This window comes from Mustela nivalis (genome assembly GCF_964662115.1).
Source record: "Mustela nivalis genome assembly, chromosome: 11".
NCBI lineage: Eukaryota > Metazoa > Chordata > Mammalia > Carnivora > Mustelidae > Mustela > Mustela nivalis.
This window is the reverse complement of record NC_139030.1, coordinates 41065057-41078788: the sequence shown is the minus strand read 5'-3', so window position 1 is coordinate 41078788 and position 13732 is coordinate 41065057. Positions and strand designations below refer to the sequence as shown.

Genomic DNA, 13732 nt, shown 5'->3' with positions numbered 1-13732 from the left:
CTAGGACGCCACGGCAATGTTCAGGGACATGTTTATCCTCACTGCCAATGTTCTAAATTCCACCTTCACTCCAGCAGTGTCAGCAACTTGAAATCTCCTTCTTAGGTTCTGCTTCCCTCCTGTGGTGGTGACCCACACCGTTGTACAGATGAGTCATTAGATGAGGAAAGGAAGCAAGTCTCAAATGTAATGCGTGGGATTGAGGTCCTTAGCTATGTGTGGCTTTAGTTTGTCACCGAGATTCTAATGCATTTCAATTCAGTTTTTAAAGGATTTCTATTTTACGTCTACCTTCTGAATCAAAAATGTCCTTTGCCAGGTAACAATTTCACTTTACCTTCAGTTCCTCCCGCAAAATGGAAAAATAGTATTGATTTGTAAAATATTGTGAAATCTTGGGGCAACCAAACACCTTGGAACTACTATGGAAGCTCGTATATTTAGGACGTTGACAGAAACTATACTGACAATAAGTATTATTTTTTAAATATAGTTACCTAACAATTTTAATTCAAGTTTCTTGAAACCATTCCTAACTATTGCTTCTGTTAAGACATAGTCTGCAGCCTAAAGAAAAGAACTATAGATGCTCTTTCATAAAACAACATATATACATATGTATAAATTAAGCCTAGAAAGAAGACGCAAAGAATGAAACTAGCTAAGTAAATAAACATGTCGACCATGACCAAGTGGGTGGCCAAAAGCAGTCACGAAAGCCCTGAATATAGAATATAATATAAAATATAAGCACTTCCCCTCTTATATTTAAGTACTGAAGATGAAACATTACCAATTAGATCAAACAGGATAAAGCTTAAGAATGATAAACTGTGACTAGCTTTCCAACTCTGGGAGCTAAGCATCAACACTGAATAGCGAACTTCGGTTTCTTTCAGAACTTTTTTCAGTTTCTGGCCAGGAGCAGGGACTAGATTTACCCTCATGCCTGAACGAGTAGAAGAATAGACAAAGTATATGAAACAATCGTTCTCAGACACTGGACAACATCAGCTTACTGCCTGAGAGGCAGTTTCCAGACCAAAGCTCAGGGAGGTGGAACCAAAGGGAGCCCCGAGATCTTGCTGGGTTGAGGAGACAGGGCTCATGCTTTGGGAGGCTGAGACACCTGGAATTTCTAGGGCAGTGTACCAAAGACAGACTTCAGGGCTCTAGGGAAGGGTCTTGGGCTGCCTCCTGATCTACCCATGCATGAAAGGAAACCGCCCAAGGGCAAGGAAAGTACCACAAAAATATCCTGAATGGAGTGTCTGTGCTTTGAGGCTCACTTGCAAAACTGACAGAGGACCACTCCCCAAATTCCAACTGGAGACCTCACCAACTTAATCCAATCATCATGACTCAGCTCAGCGTCTACATGTACTTTGAGTCCAGGCACCTGCAGGAGCCTCTGCATGGTGCAAGACACATGGACCTTTAAGCAGGAGAGAGGAGAAAGGAGAGTGCCCACACTTGGGGCCCAACATGGGTGTGCTGGGGCTCCTGGAGCAGCCAACACACCATTACCTGATGTATGGCTTGGAGTGAAAGTCAAGAAACTTAGTTGTTAGCTACAGTTGTTAGTTTTCAAAAAGGGAGAAGCATTTGCCCTTCTCATAGCTTCAGCTGTTTGGCTCCTGTTGGAAGACCCTGGATTATTTCTGATCTTGGCTTTAGAGTCCCATAGCAACCATTACAAGCCCTGGCTAAATATCTCTGTCCAGATGCAGACTGTCTTCTGGAAAGAAAGTTCCCTAAACCCAAACTTATCAAATCAACACTTTTTAACACATCTAAAATAGACCAGGATGAAGATTTAAAGAGAAACAGAGTCTTTTAAAAGAGTAAAATAAATAAAGAGAAGTAAAGTAATTTTACCACATTTGACCTATTTTATTATTCTTCAAATTTAATGTTTTTGAGTTTCAAGAAGATTGCTGATATGGAGGATAAATATGGGTCTATCTTATTTGCACAAATCTCTTTGGCTCCTTCTGTTAAAATGTAAGCCCCACCTTCATTTCTTCCTAGATAATATATGTTCTACCATCTGCCCCAGCATCTCCCTTTTCTCTTCCAATCCTATTCTTTCTCATATGTTCCCACTGCATCCTCTTTCCGTTTCTCAAGGTCCTTCTCTCTCCTCATTTCCACCCAGATCTAAACCCACTGCTGATACACTCACCAAATGTGCTCATAAAAACAACTTGTCCTAGCACGCTAGTTAAGAACATGCAGTCTAGGGCCCATGTACTTGCTTTCAAACCTGGACTCTGCCACTAACTGGCTGTGTGACCTTTTGCGAGTTACTTGGTCTCTCTGTGTCTCAGTTATTTATAAAGGAGAACATTCATAGCTCAATGGTCCCTTTCTTATCTGCAGGGTTTTTTTTTTTTTTTTTTTTTTCTGTGGTTTCAGTTACCCATGATCAACCATGGTCCAGAAGATGATCCTCCTCCTGACATATCATCAGAAGGTCAGGAGCAGCCCAACACTATGTGACAATGCCTCCGTCATGCACCTCCCTTCATCTCACCATGCAGGCATTTATCATCTCACATCATCACAACAAGAAAGGTGAATATACTATAATAAGATATTTTGAGAATGAGAGAGAAATCACATTAACATAACTTTCATTACAGTGTATTGTTACAGTTGTTCTATTTAATTATTACTGATCACTTCAATCTCTTACTATGCTTAATTTATAAAATAAACTTTATCATGTGTGTGTGTATGGGAAAGAAACATACTGTGGGGGTGGGGGGGGCGGGGGGGTTGGTCCTATCCGTGGGTTCAGGCATCCATTGGGAGGACAAACTCCCTCCTGGATAATGGGGTCAATTCTTGTGTGTCTTGTAGAGTTGCTGTGAGGATTAATGACAGAATGTTCCTAAGCCTGCTGGCACAGTGCCTCAGACATGGTGGGCTCTTAATTTTTTAAAAAGTGAGCTATTGTTATTAGGACCTTTTATTTAGGCTTTTACTGGGTGAGCCACCAAGGTCATAAGTGAAAGGGAATTTAGGTTTTCTTTTTTTTTTTTTTTTTCCAGAAAGGAAAAAAGGAACAGGGTAGCCTCAACATTCATGAATTAAAAGGGAGAAAGAAACCCCACTGAGGTGCTGGGCTATGAAAAGCACTGAGAATTAAGCTCTGTTTTTTTTCTTTTGTCCTTTCATTCCCCCCACCTCAGAAACTCATAGAGGAAAAAAAAAAAAAAAAAAAAAAGCTTTTGCTTTCGCATCTTTGGGTACTCAAACTCAGAATATGGACTCACTTCTGGATGAGCAATGCTGTGTTCAGAATCACTGGTGACCAAAATTCAGTAGATTCTTTTAAGCCATGTCATAATGCAGCAAGACATCAGAAGCAGAAAAAAAATTGTGCAACTTATTATTATTTTTTTTAACAGGTTGTGGAAACTGTAAAAAAGCTGGTTACACTGAGGAAGAAATAGGCTTACTCACCTACAGGAGTCTACTTGGCTGATTAAGGCTTGTCCCTTTTGCAAAGCATCAGCTGTGCAGTCTTTAATTTCTCTGTGTAATTCCTCATGCCTCGCTGCCAAGACAGGCAGACTTAAACCCTCTGATTTAAGGAGCTTAAGGTAAGCTTCGACTCTCCCAAGTACATCAAATGCCTGCCAAAAAAAACATACTTTCATTTTCTGCTTTTCTAGCTTAAAATCTATATCAATGTGTACATGAAATACCAGCCTATTCCATTTATTAGTTTGATCATAACCAAAACCAACAATCTTAGTCTGAGAAAACAGCTGTGTAGTTTTAAGGCTTCATTTAGGAAAACTGATCATAGTTTAGCTCAACATAGATAAATGTCAACACCATGAAGTTACCAAAAGAGTTTACATTGAGAATGTGTCTATACAACACAGTTACAACTGCATGGAATTTAAAGAGCCAGGCTTACTTTTCACACATTTTGTACTGTATACAAATAATGGATGATATATTTTAAAAATATTATGCAGACTTTCAAAACCTGAACGTCTCTGTGATGCTCTTAAAAGGAAATTGCCCAGTAAGTTGTACTTTGAACCAGAATCATTATACAGAACTATTCAAGAATTACCCCTTGTCTTTCCAAGTATAAGACGCTCTGCTGTTGCATCCAAGACACCCATCTGTCTACAAAGATTATAATTTGGTTCTGAAGCTGTGCAAAGACTAAGACCAAGGTAATATTTAGATTTTGATACACAGAATGGATTGTGCAGAAAAAATATTGCCTTGCAAACCAAGACAGTGTCCTAAGATAAGTTTTTTTTTTGTTTTAATTCCTTTATTTTTGTCCTTTATTTAGCAGATCAACAACGAACCATGGGAGATTAAGTTTATGGAGTTAACAGAGAGTAGAGAGGAGCTATCCTTCTTGTCCATGAAGGCTTAGCTAGTGTTAAGATGAAGGAGAATATGATATGAAGGCAGTAAAAGAGGACTGTGGTAATATGAGGAAAACAGAAGGACAGCAAAGTACAGTGGTCTTCTTAGGTCCTGAGAGCACATTTCAGAACTTGGGCCTGGAGAGCAGGAGCTGAATTAGGTTGAAGAAAAGCTGCATGGCAAGGGAGTTCTTGCCATGTTGCCCTTTGGCACTCCTGGAGGAAGCCACCCAATGGGATGCTCCATACCATTCTGGAGAACACTCCTATCCCAGTAAGCCTGACGGCACCATAGTCAGCAGGAGCCTGGAAGTCTAGCCTTCCTGGACTGTTGGGTTGGAAGCCAGTGAGCCTGTTAGGGGCCCACCAGGAACAGTAGGAAGAGTCCACAGAAGACTTATGAGAAATGAAAGCGGATGGCCTCATGAGTCTAGTTACCACTGAGACCTGAAGAGGGAGGGAACACAGTTTAAGCCAAAGAGGCAACAGCTGTAGAGCTGTGTGGAAGCTGGCTGCCATCTAAGGGAGTGAGTTTAATGTCAGAATCTGAACCGGACAAAATCTGAATTAACACATGAAGTCTCTCCAATGTTTTCCCATTACTTATATGTTATTCTGTAGTCCCATCAATGTCCTCATGTCTCCTGAATCTGTTCTTCCTGATCACTAAAAATGTTTAAAACAAAAACAATCCCCTTTATTTGGATGATAGGAAGTAATAATATCAACTGCAGTTTAATGAGAACTAACTTGTGCTCCGTCTGTACTTTTGTGTTTCATGATTACCTTCCATTCAGCCAACAAGCATTTTGGGATATCTGCTGAGTTTCAGGCACATTATCCTGAATGGCCCTAGATGAAAGTGAGAAATGACCTCCATTGTATGACAGGGGAAACTGAGTCTCAGAGAGATTAAATAAATTGCATAAAGTAATACTTCTACTAAGTGGCAGATTTGGTCTGTCCTTAATTTGCCTGGTCCTGAGACTCCGGCTCTTAACCCCTAGCCCATGGAACCATGGGGCAAAAGATTACCAGGGGAAGCTTAAGAAAGAAGCAGCTTTTCCAAGAAGTCTGTTCATCACCAGTGGAAAACGTGAGATTTTAAAACTTAACTTTTTATCAGTAAGTGTTTACCTTTCCTTCTTATAGGCGAGAAAAAATACGGAGAAAGGCTGAGTGGTTTCTCTTACACTATATAGGACTGGAAAAGGAAGATAGTTTTATTAGAGAAACTTTGAACCTGAAGATTCTTCCTTATCTGATCCCCCTCTCTTTTTCTGCATTTGGCAACAGAGCCAAATGTGTCAACATGCTGATGCTAGAAAACAGTATTTGAATTTCTTTCCCAATCTTTCCATGACACATTGGAATACCACTTGGCAATAGTCACTATTTCTGGGATTTTGTTTCATATTTTAAATTTTTATCGCTTCTTTTGAACGAAGTAGAGTCTCATGTTAATCACAGTTTAGTTCTAAAGTTTAGTGCCAAAAACAAAAATCTGGTGTAGTCAAAATTATCATGACCTCCCTTAAATCATGCTTAAAATTAGGTGTATGTGAACTAGTGACTGTAGTAATACTATTTCCAATGAGGATGGGAGCCATTGAGCTAAACTAAAGGATGAAATAAAAGGAAAGGGTATATACGTAGATATCCGGGCATTCACTTCTTTCTTCCCTTAAGATAATCTCCAGAATTCCTCATGGGAATGGTTGAAAGAACAGAGAATTCCAAAGTGCTTTTTCTTCTCCACACATCTGACTCCACTCTGTTTTAGTATTAAGCCACTATAACCTTAATACATGTTTGTTGTTGTTTTGAGAATTAAAGAAGGAAAAAAAAACATGACAGTTAGGGCATGCGGATGGACATGGAGTAAGTACTCAGAAATACTTTCTTGCAATTACTCTAAAGCTTGATGAGACACATATTTGAAAAGCTCCTGAGAGGAACAGGACCATCTGCTGCCGGTCATTCGTCCTGCTTGGGCCTCTCCTCCTGTGGCCTTGGGGAACAGCTGCTACCCTCTGATCTGTGGGCACTGGTCTCATCTTCATAGGAGTTAGATTCTAAAGCCGCATAAAGTGCATGTGTGAGCTGACTCTCCCCCTTCCTGAACGTCATCATAGAAGTATGACATCTCAGTAATATGGGAATAAATTGAAGGGCTAAACAGTCACTAGAAGGAGGTAGTATATCAAGGACCAAAGTAACACATAACTTAATGTCAAAATAACCAAATTTTCTTCTAGAGCTTTTTTTCTCGAAAAGATCACAGTGTTTGGAAAGCACTGACTTATGAATTGCTCTGTGTATCACACGTGATAGAGTCATGGCAGAAGAAAAGAGGTGAGTGGTTGCGCTCCTTCATTAGCTCAACAAATATATTTGCAAATAAGATGAGTAAGAGAGCTTATTCTTTATCCTTAATCCTAACCTAACCCTAATGGGAATTATCTAAACCCACAGAAATGTTATATTTAATGATTTTAAGAGGAGTCCTCTTTCAAAAAGATCATACATTCTGTGATTGTCAGAATCCTATGCAAAACTCCTTTCTCTTATCCCTATGCAAAATTTGATGAAGAATCCATGTTCCCGTTCCAGAAAGCATCTAAGTATCATGGCTCTCACTTAATCTATACCCAGAATAGAACTGAATGTCTTTCTATTTACTATAACTATAGGGAACCTGATATACTGGATGCAGCCTGGAAAGAATCTCTGTCTCACATACGGTATAGAACAGGTTATTTTTGGCAATGACGCTATGGCCCCCATAGAAATCCCTTTGGAATTAATATTTCCTCTTTAGTTTTCTCTTCACATGCTCCTCTTTCTTCAAACCTGGTCAAATACAAATTTTATGACTAGAGACAAAAAGAAGGATATAAGCACAAGGATAATATTTTCTCCTTCTATATTCTAGCTCTTCTTGACAATTTTATATTGTACCACCCAGTTCTCAGGCAGACAAGAAGACCAATTAGCTCTTGTTGCCTTGGTTTGGGAAGACTAAGGAGTTGCTTAGGTTTTTGTTTTTTTTTTTTTATGCTGATAAAGATTTTTTCCCACCATTTTAAGTACAAGATCCAAAGTACAACATCCAGGCTGGACCAAATCAAACAGAGATGGTGTCAGGGCATGGTACATTTTACTCTTTTTAAAATACCTATGAGATTAAAAAGTTCAGCAAGAACCATGAGTCACCCAGGATAATCATATCATCACTCTGTTTCACCAAGATGCTTAATTAGTAGTATTGTTTGCTTCTAGACTAACTTATCTGAAGAGAATCCAAAACAAAACAACAACAACAAAAAACATTAAAAACGAAAAACAAAAAAACTCAAACACTGCAGAACTTTGAAATTTTCCTTGCACGAGTTCCGAGGCTGGAGAACGAGTTTGGTTGGAACCTTTACCCTTACCAAGGACACAAAACTCAGCTTCTCATCAGAGCACCAGATCCCATTGTCTGCAGCCACTCCTGTGGCTCCCAGTTAGGCAAGCTGATGCCTGATCCGGGTCCTCACCAGATCTGCCAAGGCTTGAAATGCCAGAAAGGCAGGAGCCAGAGTATGACGTAAGAGGGCAGTATCTGCTGCCCCCTGCTGGTGCTCAGGCTCATTCCTTGCCTCACCAGGGCTGTCTCTGCTGGGCCCCACCCAAATCTCCCTCCTCCTCACAAGGGTTAGAAGGTGGCTTTGTGGTGTTGAAACATAGGTAAAATCATGACTAACTAAAACTGGTTTTGGCCTCACAATCTGAAAAGCTGAAGAGAAAAATAAACTGGAAAAGGAGTTTTGGATTGAAAATGGTATATATCTGATGCATTTTGTCAACACGGAATGGAGGAAGTGTATGTGCTGATGAACTCTTACTTTTTCCTGAGATAAGCCCACCTTGGAAATGGATAAACTAGACCCATAGGTAGAACTCTAACCAGCTAGTCATTGTTTATACTTTCTGGTTTCTTTTATCTAAATTGACCTAAATAGTTTTAGGATAATCTTGGGAATATTAACATTTCCGAAGGGAAAATGTCCCTTTACAATGTGCAAAGCAACTATTTTCTTTCATTTGTTTAACAAGCATTAATTGAACTCTATGGAGCATGTACTCTGGTACATGCTGGGGATAGGAAAATGAACAAAAGCATTTAAGTCACATTACAGTGGCCAGTGCAGTATTCAATGCATATATAATGACAAAATAATGGCTGGAACGTAGTGAGTGTTTAGCCCCTCTATGCACTAGTCATGTATTAACTCATGTAGATAGCTCAGTGACTCTGTGAGGTGCATATAATTATTATTTCTATTTTCCAGATAAAAAAGCTGGATGCACAGGGAAGTTAAGTAACTGCCCAAGGTCATAGAGCTAATAAATGTCTAAGTACAGATTCATACCTCAGCAGCCTGGCTCCAAAATCTACTGTATTATTTTAGAAAACTATCATCCTAGCAAATATTTTAAAATTTTCACTTAATGCTTCACAATTCAATTTATTTATTTATACTCCAACTCTTTCCTGGAAAGACTTTGTACATTTATCACCAGTTGCAGGAACTTTTATTACTGAATGGTATCCCCTGAAGAAGATAAGGATTGTTAGACCTATTTCAGAAAGGAGAAAACTCAGGCTCAAACTGTAAATTGACTTGTCACATGGTCATTTATTCGTTCATTCAACCAAATTTGTTGAACACTAGGTGGCATGCAAAGATGACTAAGACCATCTCTCTCTAAGGAGCACAGAGCAATACTATGGGAAACTGAAAAATAAGCAATTATTGCTGCCTGGAGACTTCTTGGAGGAGGTGGTACGGGTGATGACACATCTCTTCGTACAGCATTACTCCCCTTCTCAAGTATGCCAGATACTGAGCTTGAAATTTGTGTTCCTCGTGTATTAAAGTAATTAAGCTCTCTGCTTTCAAAATGATCTCATTCCAATGACCCAGGATCAATGTAATCTCTTATGAAAATGAAATTTGTCCTTCAAACTCCATGGTTTGTAATATTTCACTGCTTTCAATCATTCAGACAATTATCGAGCACCCACAACCCAAAAGGCACTGTTCTAGGTGTTCTGTTCTGATGAATGCAAAGTAAAATAGACACGTTTCTTACCCTCAAGGAGCTTTAATTCAGCAAAAGAAAGGAAATCTACCCATAAATGCCTATAATACAAAGGAGAATATACTTAATGCCAATGGAGAGATGCAACAGTTTAAAATTGTACGTGGAAGGGAAACCAGTAAATCCACTCTTGACTTGCTCAGAGGTCACTTGATAGTTTTATAGAGAAGGATATTCATGAGTGAGTGACAGTAAAACTGAACTATTATAAGACAAATTAAATATGGACTGAGTTGTGGGCTGTCATGAGAAATGTAAGATGTATAAGGTATTTCTTGTTTTTGATAAGTTTTCTATTATATACAAATAATAATATGGTCATAGTTTAGCCATATTTCTCAAATATATGCTGTGGTTTAAATAGCCCATCCTTGAGTTCTAAAATCAAATGTTGCTAAACCATTCTCTCAGAGGGAATACAGGAGGTAAGAAAATTAAGGTATCATTTACTCCATATCAGGAGGTTTGCCTCATCATGATTTGAGTCCTTAATATCTCTTCATATTTAAGGATATGTTCAGCAAAAAATAGAAATTTCTTTATTTTTAAATTTTATTTATTTCTTTATTTGAGAGAAAGAAAGCATGAGCGGGGGAAAGGCAGAGGGAGAGGAGAGACAGGATTCCAAGTAGAATTTGTGCCAAGTGTGGAATCTGATGCAGGGATTGATCTCATAACCTGAGATATGACCTGAACTGAAACTAACAATCAGATGCTTGACCAACTGAGCCACCCAGGCAACCAAGACAGCAACTTCTTAGCATGCTATTCAAGAAGTTCCTAACCCCCTGATTGCTTCTACCACTTGTCTCTCATCATTCTGGGCTTCCACCCTACATTCTTAATAAAAAGAATTACCTTAGGTTTTCCAAACAAGGCACAGCTCTTTACTACTCAATTCCCTCCCAGCCCCATCTTGCCCCAGCTTTTCATATTTAGCTCAATGTGCACCTCCTCTAGAGAAGCCTTCTTTGACACTTTCCCCCTGGTCCTCTCCTCTGTGTTCTCTAATGCTCTATGCTCACTCCAAAAGCTTTGGGCTTTTCCCAAAGTGCTCAGCATTTCTGTTCCCTTGCCTCTCCTCCAAACTAGACTGAGAAAGTCTTGAAAGCAAGGATTGTATCTTTAATTGCTTTAGTTAAAGTATATATATGATTCATGAAAACAGCAGGTATACAACACATTAGCCAAATGGAAATGTAGAAGAATGGAGAAAGTTTAAAAAAAAAGATGCTTTTGGTTTTTGTAAAAGAATGAAAAGTTGTTCTGGCAGGAGAAATGTGAGACAGGCTGCCTAAGAATTATGAAATTGGAAATATCAAGGAAAGGGATGTCCAATGACAATTAGCTTAATTTCTTGAATTCATTTATATCATCTAACAAATTCCTTCTGAATAATATTTTTTAGGTCCTCTACTTGGGCAGGTTTCTTCATTCTTCAATCTATACAACTGGGCCATTTTATTTCATCGTTTCCCATATCTAGCCTAAAATGTATCTATTTTGAAAATGGGAAAACAGTACATATATAAATGGGAAAAAAAACTGTACCAAATTCCATCTTTAATTATTTTGTTTTCATCTGAAACAATTACGTTGCTGTAGACATTACTGGTTTGCATTGCTGTCCATATCTTGAAAAAGCAACGTATCTATTTAAAAGACATTACACTTCCGGCAGTGATGGCAGAAGAGGAGAAGCTATGACAATCATTATTTCAAACTGCTTTTGGTGTGTTGCGTTAGGTGACGTAGCTTTTGTTCCATTTTGCTTTTAGGCCGACCACCCAAGAGCTACACCATGTAGATTTGGCCTCAGTCTTCACAGCTTGCTTTCGCCAAAGAAATCATGTGCCCGAGAATGGGAAGCAAGGGAGATGAGACTGTATGACCAATCAGCCATGTTTTACAGCTTCAAGTTCAGTCATTGCTGTCATATAAATTCAGGTTCACACTGCGCTGCTCTTGAAGCTTATATATTTATGCTTAAGCATATATATTTGAATCACATTCTTTAAATAATAATAAGTACTCTATGGGTGATTGACCCACCTCACCCAACTCTTTTTTGGTGAACTTGATAAAAATATAATAAATAAGATCATCTACATTCAAGAAAGATGAAAATTTGGGGGATCCCGATGAGATACTATAATAGGTGCTATGTTCATATTTCATGCCATGTCCTAATAACTCTTAGCAACATCTCGTAATTAGAGAAACACTTCTCCAATCAGCTATCATCCCACATTGACAATCAACCCTTCTTATATTTGTTGCTAAATGATTCAGCAGTAAGTTCGCCAGCACAGGAGATAACTCTAAAATGGAAAAGAAGCATCTCAGGTTCTTAAGTGACATGGTTCAATCCACTTGAATCCAGTGGCTGGTTTATGACAGCATCAGTAGCAACATTCTGAGGTCCTATGTGCTAAAATCGCCACCTACTGTTCACTCCAGGTACAAACCGCCATACCTCAAGCCAAAGGCTATAGACACTGAGTAAAAAACACTCTTGAGTCTTGAATATTAATCAATTATCAACTTCTAGAGGAATTAAAAAGTAAACAATTTCACTCCTAAATCCGCAGGGCAAAGGCAGTGGGCCACTCTAGTCAATGTGTATTATTAGGTGATAACTGTATTTTATTGAATTTCACAGATTGAAAATATATTCTAGATTATTTTGTATAAAAGTTCTCTGCTGTATCCCCCAAATTTAGAAGAGTATCTGACACACAGCAATTGTTCAGTAAAATAGACTAAAGAAATGAATCCTTAAAGAAGAAGGGTAATTGTTGATCACACTACTTATTTAAAGACTTCACTAAAAGAAATTATTATGACTTTTCCTAGTAAGTAAGAATATCTGTATCTAAAATTGATAAAGAGAAGAGAATGAATTAAAATGAAGGGAAAGGGGGGAAAGGGAGAATTTCCTTCTGCTTGCAAAAAAATACGAGCAACATATGATAAAAATCCAGATTAAAAGAAGAAATATATCTTCGGTATTAACTATTGTTAATGGAAGCATTAACAATAGTTAATTCTGAAGATGAGATTATGACATCCTTTTCATTTTAACAAAATTTTTAAAAAGTGAAAGCTGTATTTTTAAAATCATACACTTCACTTTTTACTGAGCAAATACTCCAGCTGTGACATTCAGTCATTCATATATTACCCATGACACTAACATATTTTCTCACGGTGGTATTTGGCACAAATATTGAAGGAGAATATTGACCTAGCTTTAACAAAGTTGGAATAAGAGGTTGTTTGCTGAACAAATAATTCACTTATCAAGAATGGAATTGGTTTTCAAAGCAAATATCGTTTTTTAAAGCACCGACTTCCTCTTCCTTTCACGGTGCTGTATTTTTTTGGGGAGAGTCAGTAGTGCTCCTGCCCATCATTATTGGTATGCCAAGAATGCCTACCACTGACCCCTCTTTACTGGGACCATTTCTCAGTGTTGGGTTTACAGCCAGCAACCTTCAGGGCTGAGGAAATGTCTCCTTCAGAGACAAACAGAAGGCTGGATTATTGTTTGCCATCAAACAGAAGATGCCCCAAGCTTAGGGCTCCCCTCCTGGATCACTACCAGCTGCATGAGCAGTCACCCAGCGGGACCCATCTGCATCGCCCCCACCCCCAGGAATTGCGACTTGGGAAACTGACATGATGCATTGACATTTAGATTCTTGTTTTTGTGAGTAATAAGATCTTTCAAAATAAAAGTCTTTCAAAGCTGACACAAAAGTCATGTGTCTTTTGTGAACATCCACAAAACGGGCAAGTTAGCATGTTAGCTTGAAATTTTGGGTAAAATTTCAGATATCTCACAGTTCTTGACAACATGACCTTTCCTAGGGATAGGGATGTTCACAATTTAAAAAACCCAGTGCACCCAAGGTATAGTAAAGTGAGTATGGAAAGAGAAATTCAGTGCTTCAGAGATGATATAAATTGAAAATACCCCTTACTTAGTGTAAATGGAATTTTCAGACTAGAAAAAAAAAATTTTAAGGGCTTTTACATTATATTAATGTTTAAATCCAGCTCTTTACTTTAACTAGGGTTATTTATAAGTACTAAAGGCTAAAATACTGAGAATTTTGTAAAATGTGGAGATCCCACAATATAAATAAAAGAGAAAAATACCATTTATAAGT

The 13732-nt window shown here is 38.4% G+C and overlaps 1 protein-coding gene across 10 annotated transcripts in view; it reads right to left on the bottom strand.

Moving 5' to 3' along the window:
• The window catches only part of CCDC141 (coiled-coil domain containing 141), a 238059-nt gene that overhangs the window by 82835 nt on the left and 141492 nt on the right, over nucleotides 1-13732 (bottom strand). For all 10 annotated transcript variants that reach the window (XM_082690371.1, XM_082690370.1, XM_082690369.1 and 7 more), the window contains one exon: nucleotides 3472-3644. In XM_082690371.1, the coding sequence (XP_082546497.1) occupies nucleotides 3472-3644 (173 nt within the window). The remainder of the gene's footprint in view (nucleotides 1-3471; nucleotides 3645-13732) is intronic.